Consider the following 27,769-nt stretch of genomic DNA (forward strand, 5'->3'; position numbering starts at 1 on the left):
CTCCGCTCCAGGGGGGAGCCGCGTCCTGGCGCGGCGGAAGTTCGAGCGCGGAAGCTTCAATCTCGGCGTTCCGTGCTCGAGGCGTGGTCTCGCCGCCTGGCGGACCCCGCCTACGGGCGACGGACCGTCGAGGCGATCCGCCCGGTCCTCTCGGACTGGGTGAATCGCGACCGAGGACGTCTCACCTTCCGAGCGACGCAGGTGCTCACGGGACACGGCTGTTTCGGTCGCTACCTGCACCTCGTCGCCCGGAGGGAGCCGACTCCGAAGTGCCACCACTGCAGTGGCTGCAACGAGGACACGGCGGAGCACACGCTCGCGTACTGCCCCGCTTTCGCGGAGCAGCGCCGCGTCCTCGTTGCAAAAATAGGACCGGACTTGTCGCTTCCGACCGTCGTGGCTACGATGCTCGGCAGCGACGAGTCCTGGCAGGCGATGCTCGACTTCTGCGAGTCCACCATCTCGCAGAAGGAGGCGGCGGAACGGGAGAGGGAGAGCTCTTCTTCCCTCTCGGCGCCGTGCCGCCGCCGTCGGGCCGGGGGCCGGAGGAGGGCGTTTGTCCAGCTCCAGCCCCTATGAGGAGGCAGTCTCCTCCCGGTGATGGTCACGGGGCGACCTAAGGGGGTTGAGGCTGCGCCGCACGCTACCGTCACTCTAGCGCGCTGGCACCAGGAGGACGGGACGGCGCGTCGGCGGCTGCGGACTGCGATGCGGTCCGCATTTTCGTCGTCGCTGTCGTCGCCGAACATACTGTTGAAGAGCAACCCGGTCGGCGGTGTATCGCGTTCCGACCCGGCAGGCTGGTTCTGGCCCAGCGGGGTATCCCGGAACACCAGCGGCACTGCCCGGGCGGCCTGGTAGGGCCGCCGTACCGCGGAGACTGACGTCGTTGGTCGTCGACTATCGCCTCGACGACCCGTCAGTCGGGCGTCCTCGGGGTGGCGCCGCGTGTCTGGTTGTAGTGTTGACCGCGGGAACCCCCCTACTCTGAACGGGTTCTGACCCCGGACGGAGATCGGACGTCGGGTGTAAGAGTGCAGGGGAGTCGTTTAGTGGGTGGGCCCTAAAATCCTTGGGCCCGCGATCTGCTCTCAATACCTGCAGATCGTTGAGTCTCACATACCCCGCGCGCCCCCTAGGCGCGGGGACCTCGTAGGAGGTTCGGCCCCCGGCCCGAAAAAAAAAAAAAAAAAAAAGTGCTGCTTCTAACTGTGTTAGGTAGGCGCTGACACGAAGGATGTTTTACACAGAGAGTATAAATATGTACTGCTTTGAATGGTTTATTGAAGATAAGTATGTACACAAACAAACAAGAGACGTACGTAACAAGAGTGGTACGGTAAAGAATTAACATATAGGAGTAGCAAAGCACTGACACGAACGATGGGTAGCACAGCGAATATCGATGTGTACTGCCCTCAGTTTCTTAAGATTCCGAAATGTTGAACACTAATAGATGATTGCCTGAATTCATAAGCGACAGCGATTTTGTTGAATTGTAAGGCGGTTGCCCAAGTAGTGGCGAGTAAGTGAGTCGCCACAACGTGAATGTTTACTTGCTTGCATAAAATCGTATTATACAATGACTATCCTACTCTTCAAACCAAAATGCCTGAATAGTTGGCGGCAGAAGTAGACCGAATAGTGGTACCCTATCCTACCCTTGCAGGCTTACACTACATCCCAGTAAGTCTAATTACGCAAATTTGTACATTTTCTTGATTAACTTCTCATTACACGATGTTACACCTTCATTGTGCTTAGTACACATAATGTACTTTGAAAAATAATACTTCAATACTTCTTTTATTGATTATACTCGCGCATCATCCATTGCAAAATAAAGGCAATTTATATAAAAACTTTTACGATAGTCCTATTAATATTTTTATAAAGTTTTAATTCAACTGAATGAATCGTGCCTGATAAACAAAGGGTTATAGGTTAAGAGTGCAAAAGATAAACTCAAGATGATAGACTTATTTCTTATAATTTATTTCTCCGAGCACAAATTTGATTTCTTAGGTCCGAATAGTCTGGCGAATGGAAGAAAAACGGATTGCTTAGCGGCCAGTTGCCGTGTTTATTGAAAAAAAAAAGGTTTAAAACAAACAGGTGCTATAACTATGAATATTGAAAATAAATAGTTAAAATTTTAAATTTTATTAATCTTTAAGAATACTTCTTTTATTTTTAATAATATTAGCTATTGCTCAATGCCATCGTTCATATATTATATATTTGTGGTATGTGGAAATAAAAAGGTTAGAAGATAAAACTATTTATGCTGCAAAATAAAACAAAAATGTCTACAGATAATTGCGGCAGAATTGAGTGCATTTATGCTCTCTATATTAAGTACTCTTAGATCTTATCGCAGTGGACTTCTCGAATAGCAAGTAACAAAAATAATGTTCTCTTTGTAAATATATGTGTGTGAATTGGTCCGTAAAAATTTGTGTGAACGCCGATAATGTATTATATGTGAGGCGAAAAAATCAAAGGCCGTATCGATGATCGCTCCAAGAAGGGAGATTTTTTTTTTTCTTTCTTGTGTTCAATTATTATTAGTGTATTTTTATCGAGATTATTTCTTATTCGACATTTATGTTCTCGAGTTCTATATAAGCTTAAATTTTTTGAAAAATAGTAAACAAGACTCAGTTTTGAATAGCTATAAAATCGTGCTATAAAAAACAAAACTTCACCGAAAACTAGCTCAATGTTTATGACATTACACTACTACACTACGTAAATAGTAAGCCAAAAAAATCGCTTCCTAAAAACAAAATAAGTGCGAAGCAGAGAAAATTACTGCACTGTACAAAACTGTTGTCTTCGCTTTTTGTGTTATGAATACAGCGTAATACCGACAACAAGGGCGTATAAAACGTTATATAACAGTAGTGCAGAGTTGGATCGAAGCCAGCCTCTGCTACAATACTCCTATCTTTTCGCTGTCGATATCATTTGAAATAGTCATAAAATTTTTCACCTACAAACGTTACGATGGAAAAAGGAGGAAAAAAAAAAGCATTCGGATATCGCTCCGTGAAAAATATGACTGGCGAATTTTGACGATTTACATATTTCACATACGGATGAATGCGTACGTTTTATCTGTTTTTTTTCTCCGCGATCGAAAATCAATCGATGGAAACACCCTCGGAACGTAACTATCAATGAGATTAGATTTTTTTAACAACGTCTTAAGCATAACAGTAAAAACGTCTTAAATATGGCTACCTCAAAGTGTAATTTTTTGTTGTTTCCGAAAACAACATATCCCAACTGACAGAAGGAGGTCACAGACACCCAAGATTTCAGCAAACCAGGCCCAAAACCAAGCCAGCGTCTAGAAATTTGATTGTTACTGGAGTTCATAGACATCACAAGATAAATATCGCCACCCACTTTAATATTTATGTATTATACTAATGTATAGTATATGTACCTTATTTTAATATGTCTAAATACCATCGTGAATTTTTAAATTGATAATCAGCTGAACAAGCTCACGTCCCACCGGGTGTTAAGTGGTAAGCGGAGCCAATAGACATACGTGAATTCCACCGCCCACCTTGAGACAAGTACCATAAGTCTCAATTGTGTAGGAAAACGGAGTTCCTACTCTTTAAATTAGAATGCCTCACTTCTTCACGGCATGATCGTACCTACTCATGCGGACTCATAAGACACCTTACCTACCAGCAATGGAATAAGATCTATCTTTCGTCGTTTCAACAAACACCAAATTCATTTTATAAATTTGGATTTTATTGCCCAAAAAAGTAATAAACTTGAAAGTCACTAAAATATGTACCGCATGTGACTCGCCAAGACCATTGTTCCGTCTGAATCATTCATTTGACACGACTAATAAAAGTTAAACAGCCTTGTTCTAATTAATAGCCGTGACCAGCAATTATTATGACAGATCAACATTTATTTTTATTTAGTGTCATGTTCGCAAATTCAGCTATTATTGTGACTGTCACTAAGCGTAAGATTCAATATAGAACAACTTTAGGTATATGGACTAATAATTTTTAATATTGTTTGATCTTTTGTACAATGTCTTACCCTAAGAAAAACCGCTATAAATTTGTGTTGGAATTGGAAAGTGTCCCGGCTCCCCCCAAATCTACAGTAGCAAATTGAACTAACTACGACTATTAATTATTAAAACGAGATAAAAAAAATGAAATTAATTTCACATAAATCAATTTGATATTAGTGCGGAGTTATAAAATTATTTTGATTTCATCGGTCCTTGGTTAAAGGCGGTGTAAATAACCTTCAGAGATTCCATTACATACAAATAAACATGTTTAATGAATAGTAAACCAAGCTAACTTGAAGTCGTCGTGGCCTAAAGGAAAGACGCCTGGGGCTATCGTGTCGAGCGATGCAACGGTGTTCGAATCTCGCAGGCAGATACCAATTTTTCTAAATACATACTTATTTAACAAATGTTTACGATTGACTTCCACGATGAAGGAATAACATCGTGTAATAAAAATCAAATCCGCAAAATTATAATTTGCGTAATTATTGGTGGTAGGACGTCTTGTGAGTCCGAACTGGTAGGTACCACCACTTGACCTATTTTTGCCGTGAAGCAGTAATGCGTTTCGGTTTGAAGGGTGGGACAGCCTTTATACTGTAAAAACTGAGACCTTAGAATTCATATCTCTAGGTGGGTGGCGGCATTTACGTTGTAGATGTCTATGGGCTCCGCTAACCATTTAACACCAGGTGTGCCTTGAGCTCGTGCAAACATCAAAGCCATAAAAGTATATAATATATTAACGCGTGTCAAAAATGATGAAAGTAAACCTGAAATCACTCTCAAGCTTCACGGAATTTTCGATCGAAAAAGTGTCCTACCTAATGTGTCATTAATTCGATGTGTTGTCAAAAATAAATTAAAAAATTCGGTCCATTATGGACCCAAAATACGTAAGCGTACTGATCAGTCTTTTAAAATATTGCTGGTGCTGTAAATGAGAGTGTCGCCGAAAATGACAATTCGCAATCGTTCTCAGTAATAAAACACAAAAAAAATACACTAAAGGGGATTGCCCACTCTCCATAGTGTGCTAGGCCCAAGATGGACATCAAATATTACTATAAAAATGTACTGATTCAAATTCTTAAATGTATTTGATATCTAAAAAATATATTGAAATTGACGCCACTATTATAAAAAATATAATAAAAATAAAAACTCGTTTTGAGGTTAATTTTCTATATAAATAAGTGTCGGATTGTGAGATACTTCAAGAACTTTTCTTTTCTTAATGTTTAAGATGTTCCTAATGTATTTTTATCCAATAGGGTATAAAAACACACTTAATTCTTTAAATATCTATATTTTCTTCATCTTCATACACAATTAGTATCATCTAAAAATAGCAAAGGAGAGTATATACACGGTTTTAAATCTCGGTCAGGGTAAAACCACAATTCACACAATGTTTTTTAGTCGTAGTATGAAACGTTATTGATAAAAGTAAAATAAATCGAAGAAAAATCAAAACACATCCATTTTGTACGCAAGCACAACACCACAAGCAGCAAGCGAAGTATCAGTCAGTCAGATTAAATTCAGTGTTGTCAGTATAAAGAAAAATAATTACATGAAATTCATATATCATTTATTTTTTTAAATAACCGATAATTGATTTATATCTTAATCTTTTTTTTACGAGTACACATTATTTTTTATGTTTTTGTTTTAGTTGTACATATTTAAATAACAATACTAGTAAAGTTTTTTTTATTGCTTAGATGGGTGGGGGGCGAGCTCACAGCCACCCTGGTGTTGCTAAGTGGTTACTCGAGCCCATATACATCTACAACGTAAATGCGCCACCCACCTTGAGATATAAGTTCTAAGGTCTCAAGTATAGTTACAAGTTAAAGTCCAATGGGTATGTCTTCGATGTTATTTTATGTGCATAAAATCCATTAAAATCGTTTGATTAATGATAATACTTAAAATGATTTATTTATATGTTTTATTTATATACTCAAAATATTTACTTCATACGTAAAAGGATTTGAAGCTGGCAATATTTTTCCCGCAAAAATAAAAATCCTTGTTTTTTCAATAGAGTTACTTTTTTTAAACTACTTATTGTAAACTATAGTGGCGCTTATTTGCAAGAAAGTAAATGCATATTTATTTATGACAAAATTAATGCACTAAGTATTTTTTCTATAATCTATTGTCCGCTTTGGGCCTAAAATGGGCCATCCCCTTTAAATAGTACTCTTATACAGATTTTGGGCGTCCTTCGCGAGATTTCTCACTAACACTAGTATGTCCACGCTGGAATTCTAAATACCAAATTATAATATGCGTAATTACTGGTGGTAGGACCTCTTATGAGTCCGCGCGGGTAGGTACCACCACCCTGCCTATTTCAGCCGTGAAGCAGTAATGCGTTTCGATTTGAAGGGCAGGGCAACCGTTGTAACTATACTTGAGACCTTAGAACTTAAATATAACTTAAATATAACTTAACTTAGAATCTCAAGGTGGGTGGCGCATTTACGCTGTAGATGTCTATGGGCTCCAGTAATCACTTAACACCAGGTGGGCTGTGAGCTCGTCCACCCATCTAAGCAATAAAAAAAGGCCTCTTCTAAAGTTGTAGAAAATTATTGCACGAACATTTTCCTTAGAAAGATTCATTTTCGTACGTAACCTGACAGATTCCGATCGACGCTGTGACTAAACAATAGCATTAATCCTAATACTGTCGACTGTTTTGAGACTCAACATTTAAACGCATTCGAATATAGAACAGTTCCAAGTTCAAAATTTCCGGGAAATATGGAAACGACAGAACTTAAAAAACATGCCTAGTTTTGAGACATTCTATAACAAATTAAAATTATTTCTGTCGAAGCTTTTTTTATTTTTTTTTTATTGCTTAGATGTGTGGACGAGTTCACAGCCCACCTGGTTGTTAAGTGGTTACTGGAGCCCATAGACTTCTACAACTTAAATGCGCCACACACCAGCTATGCGTGAAAAACGAACAATAAACATATATTACTATATATCCCTATATTACTATATACCCCTATAGGGACATATAGGGATGTGAGCGTTATAATTCCTTATATATGACATTATTAACTATTATTAAATGCTATATTAATATATTCATGCATGAACGCAAATTAAAAAAATATCTTAAACGGTAATGCGTTTGTATGAGCCAGTTTACCATCTTAAGTAATTTAGAGGAATACATCAAATGATTTGAAATGCGTTGGTAGAGTGGTAGGGTTGTTATTAAAAATCTCACTAAGTTTCTCGCCGGATCTTCTCAGTGAGTTGCGATTCCAATCCGGTGGTAGATTCTGCGAAGCACTACTCTTGCTAGGGTTAGTGTTAGCAAATTCTCTTTAGTTGAGACCGTGAGCTCACCTATCCTTCCGGGCGTAGCTGGATTAGCCTCTTGGGCTGCCAGAGAATAGGTAGGAAAAAAAATACAAAAAAAATGAAAACAGTTTTATTTTGAATATTCACCCCAACTACGGAACCACTAATAATTAACTTAAATTCTTTTTGCATTAATTAGCTATTTCAGTTAACGAGACTAACAATTTACCTAAATTAAATAATTAATGTATGTATGTAATCCAGTTAATTATAAACGTAATTTAAAAACTTTGTGTAAAATGAAACCGATAAATATCAAACATACTTATCTGATGTACAAACACGACTTCAATTAGGTTAATTACGTATACATATTATAGCAAATTTTATCGATAAAATACAAACTGTACCGTTGGTTAGTTGTCGCAAAATTAGTTTATCAGCCAACTCCCTTAGGATTGTACCTAGTCCGTAACACACGCTAACACGTGCATTCTAAACTGTCACCTAGGACACAGCCATACAGATCGAATTGCCTTGGTAGTGTAACTGTGTCGGACTGCATTTGCCTTTTCTGGAAATGCGAACCGTCCACAAACCTAAATTACGTCAGTGTGGAACTTTCTCACCGAATGTCGTATTACGAAGGGTAGATAACAATTCTTGTTGTTTTGTTTTGTAATAATATTTTTGAGTTGATAATTTTGGTTCTTAGCGACTTAATTGCATTATTTTTAGAAATATAGTCACGTTTCACTGTGACAATCACTTAATCAACGAAAAGCTCATGGGAAATAACAACGTAGCAATTTTTGTGTAAAACAAGTTTGTAATTAATAATATTCTCGAATCGCTTAGATCTAATAAGGTAAGAAAATATTCTCAAACATTAATTTCGTGCTCAGAATATCATGTAAAAGCTGAAATATGTAGACATCGTACACATTCCTGAATGCCCTTCAATTGTATTTTTTTTTATTGCTTATGTGTATGGACGAGCTCACAGCCCACCTGATGTTAAGTGGTTACTGGAGCCCATAGACATCTACAACGTAAATGCGCCACATACCTATATCGGCTAATTCTAACGAAACATTTCTACGTCATCATTCAACCCTTTAAAATTGTAATTTAATATTTAACTAGAGCAGGTATAACAACAATATTATAAATAGCCTTGTTAATAATTGTCTCTGTGGATTAATAAAAGTCATTCGAATTAATGAAACTGTTACTAACAATGAATATTCAAGAGTCGGTGACTTCGAAACTTCTCGATATTTCGAATGCGGAACATCAAGCTCGATGATCGCTGGCAGTGCTCATCGTGAAGTAACTTAACCGAATTACTTAAAGGGGACCTTCCATAATTATTATTCAACCTTTATCCAAAGCAAATCAAGTAAATTTGTTCCGAAATTACTTTTATTAAAACGTTTCTTTTCCTTCGCGGGGAAGCAAAGTGCTAAAGTAGAGTAAATGGACCGGAATTTCCGTTTCACGAATAAATTATATAAGGATATTATAGTAAATAACTCTTTGACGAGGCTGCGGTACGAATTCTCGGGATATAGAAAGAAATGGTCGATAAAATGATAAAATTTTGTAAATAGGGAAGGTTGTAAAGTGCTTTTCGTTATGAAGGGAGTAATTACAACAAACCAAGATTATTTTGTCAAGTTAAGCTTGTCAGTGAAGTCGGAAACTTTGTTAGGACGGCCCGACCCTTCGAACTTTCCAGTTTTGGATGTACTTACACAGTAACTTACTATAACAACAGTTGCGATTGACTTTTGGTTAGGCGACTTTATGATTTTATCATTTTTAGTACATGCCCACTTGTTGAAGATAAGACTTGAATTTAACTAGATAATATTTAACTTAGTATTATCTTCTAAAAATGGATTCGTTTATTCGACTTATTATATTTGACTGGTGGTAGGACCTCTTGGGAGTCCGCACGGGTAGGTACCACCAACTTGCCTATTTCCGCCGTGAAGCAGTAATGCGTTTCGGTTCGAAGAGTGGGGTAGCCGTTGTAACTATACTGAGACCTTAGAACTTATATCTCAAGATGGGTGGCGCATTTACGTTGTAGATGTCTATGGGCTCCAGTAACTTCTTAACATCAAGTGGGCTGTGAGCTCGTCCATCCATCTAAGCAATAAAAAAAAAACGAAATTTTGCTAACGAAAATGAAGATGCTTCGCAGCAAGAAAAGGCAGGCTGGTGGTACCTACTTGTGCGAGTATACAATACGACTATTAGTTTAACGGTAAGTAGCGACTTGGCCAGGGATCATTGCTGATGTCCATGGGCGACGGTACCCACTCATCATCAGGTAGGCCGTATGCTCGTCTGCCTAAAAGGGCAATAAAAAAAACACGCATGATTAATTATTCATTTTCCGACTATGATTTTTCTTCAACGGTGCCATCCCTTATCGGTAAGGTTTGTGAAGTTCTTATACATAAGTACATGTTTTCTGTGAAAAAATTATATGTACACCGGGCATTATATTCTTTAAGAAACGACATCTACGCAGTTATGGCAACTGAAGAATTATTAACAGGAAATAACACAAGTGTTTCATATCCGATTAGTTATAATATTAATACTACTTTTTTGTTGTTGTTGGCTGTATAGACAGATAATGTTTTTAGGTAGTAAATGTATATGAAACCTGTATCGGTGGCGGGTAGTGTCATGGTAAAATATTGTACCGAAATAATCTTAAATGGGGTTTTTTCCTTTGGTCTAAATTAAGAAATTCTGCTTAGATCTACTGAACTTCAATCATTTTTTTTTACTAACAATCACGCCACGTTAACTGGTCCCGTGATAAGTTCGTAAAGAACTTGTGTTACAGGTACCAGATAACGGAAATAAATGTAAGATTTTTTATTATACACATACATATATTTAATACTAGCGACCCGCCCTCGCTTCGCTTCGGAAACATTGAAACACACATGAAACCAAAAAAAAAAAAAAAATTAAAAAAAGTAGCCTATGTTCATCAGGGACAATGTCGGCTTCTAATGGAAAAAGAATTTTTCAAATCGGTCCAGTAGTTTCGGAGCCTATTCGAAACAAACAAACAAACAAATCTTTCCTCTTTATAATATTAGTATAGATACATCCATAACCCTGGAAAAGACATTTATATGTACCATACAAATATCTTCCCTTGGCGGGATTCGAACCCGCGAACACCTTGTGTAGTGACCATGTCACTTACCACTACACCAGACGGCCGTCATTGAGAATAGTTTGTCGTAATTGTTTCAAATAGCAACAAAACCAGCTTGTTCACAGTCATTGCTTATTTTTACTGTTCCTCTTCTTACTTCTAAACGTTTTCTCTGGAAATAGCACGTGTGTGTAAATGAGTTCGTTTCTCTGATCGTAAAAAGTTATTACACGCTTTCTTGAACCTCACTTCCAATTAAATATTACTGAATCGCTCGAAAGGAATGTGTGAAACATAGAATTCAGGACAATACCTAATGTTCTGCGAGAAGATTCAGGCATAATAAAAAAAGAAATAAAAGGAATTGTAAATGAATAATAATATCGGTGTATTTAATTTTATTACTTACGCTTTTGGATGAGAGCCGTTGGCTATATGTTAGAAGGCGATTAGGCATTTTAATCGTTTCAAAATAATGCTTTGTGATACAATTAATATAAATATTTGTTCAGAAATCGTGTAATAATTTTTAGGTTAAAGTGTGAACTCCTCTTTCGAAAGCGAAGCGGTCTCTTTAAAACTAAAGAAATAATAGTGGTGAGCATCTGTTGGTTACGCCTCTGATGTTGTCCACAAGCGACAATGACTACTTAAAGTCAGTGAAGCTGATATTTTAGTTGTCTTGGCAATAATAGAAGAATCTGCGTCACTCGAAATTCGAACACCAATCAAGTGATTTATAGCAAAATTATTACAAAGGCTTAATTTTATTTGCTATGTTTTCTTTATAGACCCTTTTTTGTTATTATTCTATTATTATTAATATTAGCCTCAAATAATAAATAGTCCACCTATTTTCGATGAGAACCTAGCTAATCTTTTGTGATGTAATGATGTCGTCGTCGATGAATGAAGTCGTCGTGGCCTAAAGGATAAGACGCCTGGTGTATTCGTATGTAGCGATGCGACTGTGATGGTGTTCGAATTCCGCAAAAATGATAACTTGCGTATTTACTAGTGGTGGGACGTATTGTCAACTCGCATGGGTACGCACTGTCTTGTTCTGCCGTGAAGCAGTAATGCGTTTCGGTTTTAAGGGAGGGGCAGCCGTTGTACTGTAAAACTGAGACCTAGAACTTATGTCTCAAGGTGGGGGCAGCATTGTTGATATTTATGGGCCGCGGTAACCACTTAACACACAAAATAAAATATAATTATTTAGGAGTATGAATAATGTCGTTTTCAATTCTATTTTCAAATTAACTTCACGTATGAACTTTTCGACAAAAACAGTTTTAATTTTCACTGAACGCAATAAATTGTTCAGAAATGTTTTATTCCGCACCTAATGTATTACTTGTTGGGTCTATTGTACTGAGCCTTTTGTATTCAAAATAGTCTAAGTACGGTATTCATGTAAATTTATAACAGCAAGCCACACACACGTACATACATGCGTGTATTATATATTAGTGATTTGGTCGAAATTAATAAGGAAACTTTAACTGACTTAGACGATTAGATGCTTAATAGCATTTTTAACAATAAAACAACGGTACGGTCGTCTGGTGTAGTGGTAAGTGACATGGTCACTACACAAGGGGGTCGTGGGTTCGAATCCCGCCAAGGGAAGATATTTGTATGATAAATATAAATGTCTTTTCCAGGGTTACGGATGTATATTAAATATATGTATGTGTATAATAAAAAATCTTACATTTATTTCCGTTATCTGGTACCTGTAACATAAGTTCTTTACGAACTTATCACGGGACCAGTTAACGTGGCGTGATTGTTAGTAAATATTTATATTTATTTATTTATTGATGAACCAGAAGACTGGGAGGTCCACCCACTGTTATGTGGCTCTACCTAGAGATACGAGGTTGAAGTTACGAAAGTGTTATCTATACTAATATTATAAATAGGAAAGATTTGTTTGTTTGTTTATATTGCATTGGCTCTGAAACTACTGAACCGATTTAAAAAAATCTTTCACTGTTGGAATGAATGCCACGTACGCTATCCCCGGTTGACATACGCTATATTTATTATATTTTCAAAAAAATTAATGATCCTTACTGAAACTCCAATAATGTAACTCAATGTGTAAAAGAATTACCTAAAATTCTTTACATCACGTGCACTACTAACCAAGCGAAGCCGAAGCGGGCCGCTCGTACTTTATAATAAGAGCTCCAATAGTTCTTAATTTTGAAAGGTGGATTTTCTCTTCAAGCATATCTCGACTGTTTTTCTGCAGAAACTGGTAGAATAACTGTACTAGCGCTGGTCATAAATATATCCTACTGCAAGTATAAATTCTAATATCTGTATAAATTCCGCACGTTTGATTTTTATAACTGAAATTTATTAATCGTGGGAGTATTTCCTGAATACATGTTACGTGTGTGTTTTAATAGGTAAAATCGCTACCAGCATCAAGATTAGAGCAATGGTATAGTCGCAGAGCGAGATATGAGTGACCCGATCATCTAAACTGCCAGCATGCGGTTGTTTCTTTCAAGATTATTAAGTATAATCCACACGGGCGTCATTGAATTCCATCATTATATAATGATATGTTAATGAACATTAAAACAGATTTAATTCAAAAAATCCCCTTTAAAAACGGACCACAATAATAAATTCATATTTGTTATAACGTATTTTTGACGTGATATTGACCTTAATTAAGATACACTCGAGCTGAACGTCAGATGTAAATTTTGAAATGTTACATTTGGGAATATTTTTCAGAATACAACGTTGATTACTTGACAAAGTGCGGCTCTGTGTGTTTAGGTTCTTGTTCGGTTGTTTTACAGAATAATATGATTCGATCGAATGTTTGCGTTATAGTAATAATAATAATAATAACCCTTCCCAGTCTTCCCAGGCGTGGCAGTGTTTAATACATAATAATAATATAACTCTTTATTAAACACCACATGTACAGAGTAAGCATATAAAACAATAATAGTCGGTGACATAAATTAGCGGCCTTATCGCTGAAAGCGATCTTTTCCAGGCAACCTTGCAGGGAGAGGAATAAGTAAGCTGGACGGTGCTATATGTTACTAAGCTTACATAAAAATAAATACTTATATACACAACATAAATACTATACAAGATAGACTTACATACGATTAAATAAATACTAAAAATATGCAAGTAAATACAAAATAAGGAGCAACTTGTACGAGTCATATTATTGTGCAAGATAGTGCGGTGTTAATTTGAACTTGCAAATTTCCGGCGAGGACGATTGTTTGATGCTTAAGGGTAGTGCATTCCATAAACGGATTGCTTCAACCGTAAAGGAATGGTCATAAAATTTAATGACGTCCCGTGAGCCGATAACTTCAGTATTGTGTGCTTGAAGTTTTACAAGAATAAATACGTAGCCGTTATATGATTATTTTGTACGTCTCTTCGCTTGTCGGTTCTGTCAAGACCCTTTTCTCAGTCAGACGTGTTAAAATCGACGCTTCTAACTTAACTTCACGGAAATATACTTTCGTTTATATCACTTATTTTGATTCCGCAGAGCAACAATCGGTCAATAGTAGTATAACCAGTACTGATTATATAGCAAGATTATATAGCAGTTGAAATAGCAAAATAATAAAATAATTTCTTTGTCTGGTAGTAGGATAACCTCTTGTGAGTCCGCGCGGGTGGGTACCACCACCCCGCCTATTTCTGCCGAAGCAATAATGCGTTTCGATTTGAAGGATGGGGCAGCCGTTGTAACTATACTGAGACCTTAGAACTTATATCTCAAGGTGGGTGGCGCATTTACGTTGTAGATGTCTATGGGCTCTAGTAACCACTTAACACCAGGTAGGCTGTGAGCTCGTCCACCAATTTAAGCAATAAAAAAAATCTTGATCCTGTTTCGTTTTAGCTGTGTGTTATTCAGTAAGCCCGCAACGTAAATTGAACAAGACTCGTGGCTAACAAACTCGCTTTAGTTCAAAACTATATTTGACGCAAGCTTATAAGCTTTACCTAAAATTGTATTTGACATAAGTCTGTAAGCTGCACCTAGAATTGTTTTGACACATGTTTAGTTATAACTTAGTAGGCAATGGAATATACACAAATGCGCGCAGATGTCGCGGTCGCAATTTTATATGTATTTATTGATGGTTTTTGAGCAATAAATAATACCTACTCAATATCCGATCAGTTAGATCTTAGACTAAAAAATAAAACTCTTTTTGGTGTGGTAAATGACGTAATTAAAAACTGTGAGGAGGTAAATGATATTTATTTCTTTAGGTTCTGATTTTTTTGTTTTCCTACGATACCTACACTATTTGTTGTATGAATTTTCAGACTGTCATTTTGTTCTTGGACGACGAACGCGCATGCTCGGGCACTTGTAACAGACATTAATGTCTCATTATAATATTTCAAACCTAGGCCACTACACTCACAATGCCGCTAGTGTTAAATTGAATCATGTTTTGTTCACAGCAATAACATCGGCGTACGACATCACACAGCTGAAGGTGCCGCTGTATGCAGATCCCCGACGTGCGGCCGAACTGAGCTGCCATTTTCAAATGGACGACGAAAAACTCCACTCCGTCAAGTGGTACCGGGATATGAACGAGATTTTCCGGTACAATCCGTCTCAGAAGGTGCGTTAAATTTAATTGAATATGCAATTTCGAAAAGGGCACATCTCTGAAAATGTAAACTGTTTAGGACATGAAAAAAAACTGTAATTATTTTCTAAAGCAGTGTAAAATTTAAAATATTAATTTTGAGATATATTTTAGTGTTAATTAGCAATTGAAAATTACTGGAATTATTATAAAATGGGTAAGCCTCAAAATTACATGTATATGAAAAAACGTATTTGACAAAATATGCGACATGTGCCCTTTTCGATATTGCATATTCAATTAGCCTTGTCACATGACTGTCAGTACAGTTTCAACGCACCGAAACTGATATTGTGATTCTGCGCATCGCTTGCTGTCTACTGAAAATGTATTCTGCAATGCCTTTTGGATAATTTTACGTTTAATTGCGTAAAGTTTTTGGAACGAAGTTCTTTATCGGACGATGTGGAGGGGTACCCTAATCGGGAAAAAACGTCCGTAACGTAAGATTTTTATTAGTAATGCATACAGTGTACGACTTAACTTTGTAATAACGTACAAAAAATAACATATTTTTTTATCATTCATTGATCACGATCTCAGAGCGTTCGTTTGCGCAATACACTAACTCTTATGCAAACATCCGTGAATGAATTGTACCACAATAAGTTCGCACGTTACTGAATGACCGTGGGTTGTTGCGAAATCTCCAGTTTTATTTTCTTTATACCTCGAATAGAACTTAAAATGAATATTTTTATAATAAGGAACTTCGTTCCTATCCAGTGTCCCACGACACCACACATCTTTTTTTTTATTCCTACCAACATTTGGGTTTTTTTATATTAAAATAAATACGGCTTAATGTAGTGAATCTATGTCCAAGGTTAAATCTGGGTTGGTTTGAAGTTAGCATCGGGCAGCCCGAAAGCTCTTCGAGAGTTCGCGTAATTCAAATTGTGACCTTTAAAAATGGCGACATCAAAACTTTACTAAAATTTGGTCAATTTTTTTTAGAAGATTTAGATCAAGAAAATTCTTATTTTATTTAACAATGAATTTTCTAAGTTTTTTAAGAGATGTTGTAATTATGGTGCTTATGAAAATCATTTGAAACACTTGTATTTATTAACTTATTACTAAATTCGAATGATTAATACCACTAGATAATCAGAGTAGCGCACGGCCTAACTGGTTTTAATTTATTACCAGAGCACTGAGGCGCGCAGGCTAGGTAATAGCAATTTTTTAATCCGTATTAGCCAACACAGATTAAAAACAAGCAACAAAAAAAAAGGTTTTTTTAATTGAAATTTCAGCTTGAACATATTTTATGTCCAACCTAAATTACAGTAAAAGTCTGGCCTTGAGAAACGAAATAAGTAGCTCTTTCCGTTTGGAATTTCGAAGTATTTCTATTACACCAACTCCAGTGGAAAAGGGGTAAAGTTGAAAAGTATAAAATAGTTGGAAATTCACACCATTCAGCTGAAGAAATTTACAGTCTGCAATAATTGTGACGATCTACGCTTTATACGTGATTGTGGTCTGGAAAATTCCTTTATTAAACTACAAAAAGCGTAGTTATGTTTTTATTATCTGTGCTTCTATTCCTTTATCTATTTATCACTACATAGTATAAAACAAAGTCGCTTTCTCTGTCCCTATATCCCTATGTATGCTTAAATCTTTAAAACTACGCAACGGATTTTGATGCGGTTTTTTTTAATAGATAGATTAATTGAAGAGAAAGGTTTCTATGTATAATATGATCCATTAAATAGTAGAGAAATAAATAACTTAATAATAAATAAATAAATTTAATAATCACAATAATTTAATAATAATTAATAAACCAATAACAATTTCTGAAGCGAAGCAAGGGCGGGTCGCTAGTAATGAAATAAACTAAGTTTTTCTATTGGCTGGCAATGGATTCGTAAGGAACTAGGATTTTTTTCTAATTGTATTTTATTTCATGCATGTGTTTTTGTAACTAATACACAGTTTTGCATTTTTACAACCTTTAATCTTTTGTTCTATAGCAGCAGTTTTAAAATGACTGAGTATTATTCATTGTTCTCAGCCGCCAATACGACTGTTCAATATAACGGACATCATGGTACAAGGCGGAAAATGTGAGGTAGACTCTTGCATGGTCCGAGTTATGCCTCCACCCATAGCTACGAGAGCCGCATACACTTGTGAAGTATCAACGGAAGGGCCAAAGTTCTTTATTGCGAGAAAGACAAAACATATGACTGTTGTTGGTGAGTCGTTTTTATTTGGTTATAAAATTTAGTCATTTTATATTTTTAGATAAAAAAAAATTATGGCTTAGAACGGTGGACGAGCTCACAGCCCACCTGGCATTAAGTGGTTACTGGAGCCCATAGACATCTACGACGTAAATGCGCCACCCACCTTGAGATAATAATAATATAAGTTCTAAGGTCTCAGTATAGTTACAACGGCTGCCCCACCCTTCTACTATCCTCCTAATGCTAAGTCATTATCGAACGTTAAAGACATTGCATAATTTGAATTTTTATCTATCGCACCCTTCCGACCGGAATACATAATTGTTTCTGCCGAAATAAGTCGCATGCTTGCTGATAACCATGCTAATCATCTAATAAAAAACTGGTTTTTAAATAAAAATTACTAATAACGTTCAGGAAAATTTAACCTCGTAAAATTACTTTTGATTATAAAATAAGCACCCAGTCGAACCAATGTTTGAATACAACCACTACTTCTTATAAATAAAAGAAAAAGAAAAATATAACGATTTATCAACAGTTTATTTGATTTTCTGCCATGTCCTCGAAAAGTTTTATGATTGTGTTTACCCTACTAACAAACGTAGAACACAATAAACAAAACTCTATTGTTATCTAAAATATTTCCCTAACAATATGTCCTAATATTATAACTATGTCTCACATAGTCCCATGTATAGCAAAGTTCTACACAAAGGACATTATATCTCGATTTCTATTATTAAAGCATCCGTTGGGCTATTAGTACACAATACTGTCGAACGGTCACTGAATGACCCTATCCACATTATTTCCCGGTCCAAGAGGCTGTTTAGATTAAATCAGCGACGTTTGCATTCGAGTCTTGAAATATTTTGTTGATCTTATTTGTGGTTTTGTTATTTCTGGTCACCGTCCAAACGTTGGAAATAGTAATGGTAGAATTATTCTTGTTCTATTCTATACTATTACTGGTGGTAGATTGTGAGTCCGCACGGAGAGATCTAAATGCAAAACATAATTGTCTGCTTGAACTAGGTTAAAAATCTGCATGCTATTTCTGAAGAGATACTGCTGTGGGCTAAAACGAAGGATATTTAGAACATGTTAATTATGCAAAAGAGAGTTAGTTATTCGAACCGTTTAAAATATAAAATTCGAATTTCACTTCGGCGGGTTTTGACGACAGTTGATATGCTGTATCGTAATATATTTATAGTAGTATCATGTACGTCCATTATAATTTTAAAATGTGAAATTCGTTTAGTAAACGAAGTAACATACATTAAAAAATAATGGATATCAAAGTAAGCCGGATAAGCCTTTAAATCGCCTATACAAAATTAATAACTCGCTCCTTGGCCGGGGTATAATTTATCACAGTAAACTTCCCACTGGTATTTTGGATTTTAGAGCTTTCAGAGTTTTAAAATAAAAATAAAAAGAGTTTGAATAGCGAAGACGTATTAGTCAGCGATTATGTGAATGATAAAACAGCTTGGGTTTGAAGTTGTCCTCTACACAAAATAATACTGAACAGATCTTTAGTCAATGTAGACTGGTTGTAATATTACATATCACACGGATCCATGTTAGCAAAAGAGCAAGTCCTGAGTTTCTTGCCAATTTTCCTCAGTGATGAGCATTCCGGAACATTACAAGTCATGACGATTTGAAGGCACCTACTTATACAAAAAAAAACATATTGATTGTTACATTTTGATGTTCAATGTTAATTTTATATTCAATTCAATCATTCTTTTTCAAGATTTCATAATACTCGTACATCACTAGCCAACCAAGCCATAACCCGTAAAGCCACATTCACATAATGAAATTTTCACTACTATAATTTTCGCGATGTCTTGAACACAAACAGTTTATAACTTTTGCTGTCGAGTGTACTATCGGACTAAAAGTTTAGTGTACCACAAAACCAAACTGCACACCGCACGGGCTCACAACAAGTTTTATCCGCGCAATTATCTCGGGTAAATTTGAGTCGACATCGACATTAAGACGGTTGCTCAACAATAGTACCGTAGCTTGGAATAAACGGTTTAATCAACTTAAGAATTAAGGACAATATCGAAGAAGGACGAGGTCTCTCGAGCGAATCATCATCAAATACGAAACTTAGTAATGAACTTATGATACCTAGTTTCTGTAATTTATTCAAAACTGCTTTTAATTTAGCCATACCGGAAATGGATCCTGTCATAATTGGAGCTCCGAAAGTACTGAAGCCGGGGGAACAGATATTCCTAAACTGCACGTCGGATTACTCGTTGCCACCGTCCGATATTAATTGGTACATCGATGATGAGTTTCAAAAGGTTAGTACTACACAATTTCTCGTCTAATAACCAGGGTTATTCGATTGCTTAACGTGAACACGATTGGATTTGTGATAGGAAAATCGAACGCTAAACGATTGCAACGCAATTTGACTTATGGCTTCATTTCGCAAGATCTTTTTAACGATATACTTACAATCTTGAGTACGTTTCTTTATGTTATATTTAGTGTTGTATTAATATTTTTTTTTAAAATTGTACTAAATTTGAAATTTTGAAAAAAGTTACTGCTCCTCAATCTAAATTTAAAAAAGCATTTAATTAAAGATTAAAAGGCTGATTTTCAACTAACAGACAACTCACGAACTTTCGTGGTAGTTTAAATTTTTAACAGCGTTTGAATACTAGGCCACGCCGTCAAATTATATGTAATACAATACATTTCATTTTTAATATTAATTAAGGAACGAGGCTTTTGAAGGTAATGCCGAACGTTTTGTAGTCGTAGACATGAGAGTTAACATAATTTTATAACATTTTTAGCTATTTATTTATTTCTACATTCAAAATTTTAAGGAGAGGTTATCGTAAGGAGGACGTACAAAAAAAATCGCATTACAACCCGACAGTCATTAAAATGGCAACGTTTCGTATTTTAGATTTTTGATAAACCGCATATTTATTATTTCTTATACAGATTTTTATATTCCTAATGGTGGTTCCATGCATTCGTATAATTATTATAATTATAATTACAGAGTTAATTTAGGTTACTAGTATTCCACAATATATTTAAGGAGGTTTTATGTAATTTTGACAGCTGTCAGATTGACATTTGCGGTGGGGTGGTATGTTCCGGCCTGTGTGAGTCATCGTCAAACACCGCCGATATCGAAGCACAATCCACTCAGCAGATAGCTTGAGTTGATTCTGTTTGCTCTCGTCGTACACGAGTTCAATTTGAGAGGATTAGGTAGCCTATTCCGAGATGTGATCGAAAACCATGAATGGATGTGTTCATGTGAAATTATTGGCCCGATTTTTCGGATTTTTTTTTCATGGAAGGGAAAAGAATGGAAAAGTCGTCGTGGCCTACAGCCGCTGTTGTAACTGTACTTGAGACCTTAGAACTTATATCTCAAGGTGGGTGGCACATTTACGTTGTAGATGTCTATGGGCTCCAGTAACCACTTAACACCAGGTGGGCTGTGAGCTCGTCCACTCATCTAAGCAATAAAAAAAAAAAAAACTTTTCTAAAGTTCGCTAAAATAGATTTTCTTTAGCAACAAATGCCCTGCCCAAGTCTCTTGATTGTAATTTCAAGTTAAAAATATTGATGGTACTCCAAAATATATATGTAACATAAATAAATCGAAGTCATGTTAAGTACAAGTCAACTTTATTCAATTATTATTTATACAAGTCAATTTTGAAGTCGTCGTGGCCTAATGGATAAGACGTCTGGTGCATAAGTGTTGAGGCGATGCACTGATGTTCGAATCTCAGGCGGGTACCAATTTTTCTAATGAAATACGTACTCAACAATTGTTCACGATTGACTACTACGGTGAAGGAATAACATCGTGTAATAAAAATCAAACCCGCGAAATTATAATTTGCGTAATTACTGGTGGTAGGACCTCTTGTGAGTCCGCACGGGTAGGTACCACCACCCTGCCTATTTCTGCCGTGAAGCAGTAATGCGTTTCAGTTTGAAGGGTGGGGCAGCCGTTATAACTGTACTTGAGACCTTAAACTTATATCTCAAGGTGGGTGGCGCATTTACGTTGTAGATGTCTATGGGCTCCAGTAACCACTAAACATCAGGTGGGCTCTGAGCTCGTCCACTCATCTAAGTAATAAAAAAAAATTTATATATATATATATATAATAACAGCATATTCAATCTCTGCGATATTCCAATTTCCATCTGGCTATGCAGTTAACTTGTGCTTGCAAAGTATTATGAGTAGTCTGTTTCTAGTGGAGGACGTTGGCGCCATTGTGCGGAGTACGTTTGCTTTGTTTGGAATTACGGTAGCTCATTGTTAACTGACTTTAAGCAGTCGAGATACTCTTTAAATCTTCGCTAATGGCCTTTTAAAACGGCCTATATATTCTACCCAAAATGGGTTTCCTTTATTCTCGGCAATAAACCTTGAAATGTGTATATATTTAATATAAGTCTAAATAAACAGGCCCACCACGGCAAGTGGCAACTGGCCGTTGTATATTATGCATTATCTGCCAAGGAACACGAAGCGAACCTTAAATGTTTTGTTAGGGGAACCCTTATTCATTAACAACGAGCTCAGATATTTTGTCAATGTGAATTTTCCAGAAAATACAATTAAAAATGACGTGGATTCATACAACACAAATCGAATGATTAGACAAAATAACGGGATTTTAGTTTCGTTCGTGGAAATGAAAAATGTTTTTTTTTGCTTTAAAACTTCGTAGAGTTCTTTTCGTAAATGCAAAAGGCAAAACACATTTTGAAAAACAGCTTTTTACGTTTTTCGTAGTAATCTGATTTAATATGTCGCATAATATATTACATTGATTGGATGCTTAGGAATTCCAAAATACGTAAATAGAAAAACAGATGACAGTGCATTTAAGTCGTATATGAAAATTAGCACAAATTTATCGTAAACCACGGTAATAAATATGACAAAAACAATATAATACGGCCTAATCCCTATATTATTATATATATATTATTATGTACATCAACTTACACTATAAAACTGTAATACTCATCGGACTAAATCTATATATATAAAAATAAATTGCTGTTCGTTAGTCTTGCTAAAACTCGAGAGCGGCCGGACCGATTTGGCAATTTTGGTCTTGAATTATTTGTGGAAGTCCAGGGAAGGTTTAAAAGGTAGATAAATATGAAAATGCTCGGTATTAAATAAAAATAACAATTTTGTTTTCCTTTGATGTGTCGGGCGGATTCCTTTTGTTTGTTTTAGTTTTATTTTATACAAAAGTTTAGGTCTTTTATTTATCGATTGAGGCACTACGATATCTGCCGGGTCAGCTAGTCACCTTATAAATAATCCAAAATAGCTTTTCTATATGCTACATACAAGTGACAAGCAAAATATGTCTTAGAGAATTTAGTATCATACATTTTGTGGAAGTTTTATTTATTTGCGTTTAATAAATAAAGGAGTCCAAAATTCTGTTCTTTAGCCTGAAGCGTGGCAACGGACGGAACAGAGTGCGCCCCAGCCTGGAGGTCTGCGTCGATCGTGGCGCGTACTCCGATTGCGAGTTCCACCGACGGCAAGCGGCACGATCAGAGTGAGATGCGAAGCGATCCTGCTTGTCGAGCCGCCGGTCGTGCGAGACGCCAATATCATCATCACTATACATTCTCGTACGCAACCTTCAAAATACGTCTCGAATAGTGTAGGTAAGTCAGATTTAGTATTTTTTTATTGGTGTTTCTTTTAAAACATACGTTGACTGGAACCGCGTTACGTGAAATTAAAATATGGCAACACCTCATAATATTAACTAATAAGCCAAATCAGTATTTCTGTTAGTAATTGAACAGACGAACTTCATTGTTGAATTTTTCATCGGAGCTAATACAACATCACTTGACTGTCGTCACCCACCTTTTGGTATGAGGTCGAAATCTATAAGTGTGCTATACTAGTAATCATCCTACCCTCAAAAACGCAGACATGATAAGTATAGTCAGAAAACTACTACTATAAGTGAATCATAGGATTCTGGTGACAATGATGGTAGATAGCGACACGTAGTCACCAGTATATTAAAATAACCCAGTACACTAATAAGATCGTAAGGGCCAGACCTTATAAAACCCAATTCCAAATGAAAACCTAAATAAAATTTAGAACGGCTAGAAGTTGAAAAGAATAAGTAGAAAATTGAGAAGAGAATGATTTGTATAAATGATCATTGAACAAATTTTTTTTTTCCAGGTACTAATAAATATTTGAATGAAGTGTTACTGCTCACTATAATATGGACTATCAAACATATATTGAGGTTTGTTCTTATCTAATAAGATTCAAATTGGAGTAAGTTGTAATTATAATATTAATTGTAAACTAAACATATAAATGTCAGTAGATACAAACAGCGTAGCGTTACAAAAAAGATTATTTGTGAAATATTATGATTACATCTGAATGTTTTTAGTTAGTGGTATTATTTATTTACTCATGCATTCCAAAATTCATTTCAAAAAAATAATTAATAAATAAACGTGCGGAGTTTAGATTCCTGGCTTCTTATAGATATATAAAGATGTCAAATTTTCCAATATAAAAAAGTGGATTGTTATTTTCTATTGGATGAGAGCTTTAATTGTACAAAACGAAGTTTTGTTATAATTTCATGTAGAACATTTGTGAGAACTGAAAAAAAAAACATGTTTATTCTGTGATTCTAAGTTGTGCGTGAGAAAATCCTTAGCTTTTAAAATCCTTAAGATCTCAATTTCTTAGATTATTTACTTCGGATGATACAACATAATAATATGAATTATCGAATCCCGACAATTTCATACACAGCTCGCGTCCTTGTTACACCAGCAAGTTGTTGACCCAAGTTTTCAAATCACGACGTGATCCGTGATTTGTGTTGAAAATCATATACCTATTTACATATAAGGGGAGCGTTAAACATAAGAATACATTTGAGTTTGGATAAGAATTTTTATATAGAAATGTAAATTTTGAGGAGTTTCCGTTAAAAGTGTTGTTTAAGCTTTTAAAAGTAATATTTAATTATTCTTCTTCTAAAGAGGTAAAATTAGAAGAATACGTGCTCAATGAATGATGAATTGCCTACTATGTTATTTTTTATGAGAAAGAGTCCCTGAAGTTTTAACATACGCACCAATGAACCCGTTATGTTAAGGGAATGCTCTCGACAAAAACCTTAATCAGTTGATGTCGTGCTTTAGTTAAGAATATTAAAATATTTCATTAAAGACATATAACTTGCATTGGGCACTCCTCATTTGATAGAACGCGGAGAGACATAATAATGTGAATAACGTTTAATTTATTAAAAAAAAAAAACACTCATAAGATTTCATGTAACGCTACGCATTGATGTAATTTCAAATAAAATCTATAAATACCCCATAGAATCTTAAATTGATGCAATATGAAGATAAAAATTATTTTTTGTACATTCTGTATTAAATTTTAGCAATTAGCGAATTGCTGTTGATTAACAATAAATATTAAAAGCATAGAAAAAATAATAAAAATTCAAAGAAATTAATTGCATTTTTTGAAAATTACATTACATTCATCCGTAACTTTTAATGTAATATTGCGAAACAAATTCACAGCAGCAAAATTGAAACAAATGAATTGTTACTGAATGTTAATGTAATAACAAATTGAATATAAATTATCTCTTGAAGCATTTTACTAACACAAATACACAACTTGGATACATACAACTACACACGAGAAGAATCGGTGGAAAAATTTATTTCTTTGCTTCTAATACAAAGTGTAATTATCACCAATCATTTCAGAATCCCGAAGAGAACCGCAATTTCGTAGCTTTTCAGAGTGTGATTAGTTTCGTAAATAATACTCAGACAACAGAATAAGGTAGACGTTGTCGAGAAATACATGATGTCGTCCATATTGAAACAGTTATGAAAGAATTTATATTAATGCAAAAAAATACCAAGCTAATCAATTAATGATAAGTTTCGAAAAGCACACTAAGCTGAACAATCGAGCCGTTTCTCATTATTATTTTTAATCAAATGTTTTCAATTATACTACACAAGAGCCTGGCCAGAGCCACGAGACAGTTGTGCGTACTGGTTTGAGGGGTAAAACAGTATTTATATAATAAAGCTTGAGCTTCCTACCTCTCGTCTCAAGGCTGGGTAGTTATGGGCCAACACAACACCAAATGCTACAGACCCAGGTAGACAAAGCAGGTATCCTTGGCTAGGGGTGCTAAGCGAGGAGGTTTCTCACTCTGAAGAGCCACTCACTTGTGGCTTGGGTAGTAGAAATCGTCACCGGTGGCGATATACCGGGAAATTATAATATTATGTTCCTTTAGGTGTACATTTTAATCCTTTTAAAATATATTTATTTTTGATATTTTTTTGCTGAAGTAAATAAGAGTCTGGGAATATCTAATAATCGTTTGAATTAATTGAAGATAATTTAAGGTTAGATGAATTAATTCTTCGGCTGCTAACGTAATTAATTAAACTTACTTTACTTTGTTACGTCTACCTTAATCTAAGCTTCTGACGAATAATATTATTATTCATAGGCGTTAATCTATGGCTGTGTTTCACTTAAGATAATGTCAATTCTTTGCACGACATCATCTATAACTATATTGTACAGTACACGAAAGGTTTATTTGTTAATTAATAAGTATTGTGAAAATAAATGGGAATACGTAAATAAAATTTCGAAAACTATACTTTTGTTGTTTATTTTACCCTTTAAATTTTTTGCCATTTAAACGTATGGTACAAATAGAGGATTTTTCCTATGAGTTAAGAATTGTTGTACCGAATGTAATAATCCAAGCAAATTATTTCTTACTTGTTTTTCATAAAACAGATCTTTGAATTTAATTTGCTTAGGAAAATAAAATAATGAAAAATGAAGGAATTAAGTTATTCTGCAACAAAGCAGAACGAAGTACGCAATTCATTAGTGTACAACCATAGAGGTTACAGACTAATTAAATGGTTCATAGAATTTAATTAATCTTGTAAATTAATTTTCGTAATAGCCGAAGCAAAATACAGAAGCTCTGGACTTTATTAACGCCTTTATTATTCTAATTTTAGATATAATTAAAATTTCAAATTTAAAACGAGTCGTTAACTTTTAAAAGGGTTTTTTTTTGATACGAATAAACTCCATGACCTGAGAATATTTTTTTCACTCTTTGCCCATCTTCAACCATTCGATTTGACTTACCCAAATAGTAATTGAGTATAAAAATAGTCAATGTATTCTACGTGATACCGGTATTGGATTATGTTTGGTTATTACGTAGCATAATTAATTGGATGGCAGCACACTTTCTATCCGTTTGTAATATTTCCTTTAATGTTAGAATGTGGTGAAATACATTAGTAGTGTTTTAGTAACGTATTAATTTAATATCTAACATATTACAACTTAATGTACATGTGTTATTATATATGCTAACGTCAAGTTGAGATGAGAGTTAAAATAACTGTTGTATCCTACTGATTCTGGTTCGAGCTTTAACTTTCATAAATCAGAAATTTTGTTGTATCTATAGAAGCATAATAAGCAAAGTAAATCGCGGATTCCGTCAAAAAAAAACAACATAAAACAATTGTAGTCGATAATTTCGAGGAATATAACCCTGATACGTGATAATCGAAGAAGCGACGCAAATAAACATGAAAACCAGCGTATAGACTGGATAAAAGAATACAACACGAATCGACGATAAAGTTAATATATTCATACGGCGTAATTATTTTTGCCGAATATTCCTTTAGCTTTATGTTTACAGGGGGAGCTAGGAGCTTTCCAGAAGGCTCGTAATAACGAAAACGACTAACTCTCCGAGGGGCGTCGTGTAATTTAGTCGCTGCCTCTCGGATCATATTATCCGTATTCCTAATACAAATGATCCGTACTTCCGTTGGGACGTGCCAAAATGGGTAAATTAAAACGGAGTAGATACACTTCTGCTTGAAAAATTCGTGCGTACTATATAAAAGACCGCAGAGTTTGGCGAGGTCTGGCCGAACTCCAGAATGGAGTGGCTTGTCAACGAACCCACAATCGCTGAACTTTATCAGCTACAAATAAAAGAAGCGGCATTGAGTGCTACGTTTGAGGAGTGCGAATAAATTTGGACCAATTGCGTAAATGGGTACAGGGGAAAAAAAAATCGGGAATGAACGTATTTATGGCGTTTCGTCTTCTCGCATTAAAACTGTATGATTTCAAAA

The 27,769-nt window shown here is 35.6% G+C and overlaps 1 protein-coding gene across 2 annotated transcripts in view; it reads left to right on the forward strand.

Moving 5' to 3' along the window:
- The window catches only part of LOC105842483 (uncharacterized), a 47,900-nt gene extending 21,658 nt beyond the window's left edge, over positions 1-26,242 (forward strand). The window contains exons 2-6 of one of the 2 annotated variants that reach the window (XM_012695843.4): positions 15,081-15,247; positions 17,301-17,484; positions 19,672-19,811; positions 22,981-23,203; positions 23,745-26,242. In XM_012695843.4, coding sequence (XP_012551297.1) covers positions 15,081-15,247; positions 17,301-17,484; positions 19,672-19,811; positions 22,981-23,203; positions 23,745-23,827 — 797 coding nt within the window. In that variant the 3' untranslated portion in view covers positions 23,828-26,242. The remainder of the gene's footprint in view (positions 1-15,080; positions 15,248-17,300; positions 17,485-19,671; positions 19,812-22,980; positions 23,204-23,744) is intronic. The other variant, XM_012695844.4, reaches the window with a different exon arrangement.
- The last annotated feature ends 1,527 nt before the right edge of the window (positions 26,243-27,769 follow it).

The sequence above is a fragment of the Bombyx mori genome, chromosome 17 (assembly GCF_030269925.1).
Source record: "Bombyx mori chromosome 17, ASM3026992v2".
Lineage (NCBI taxonomy): Eukaryota > Metazoa > Arthropoda > Insecta > Lepidoptera > Bombycidae > Bombyx > Bombyx mori.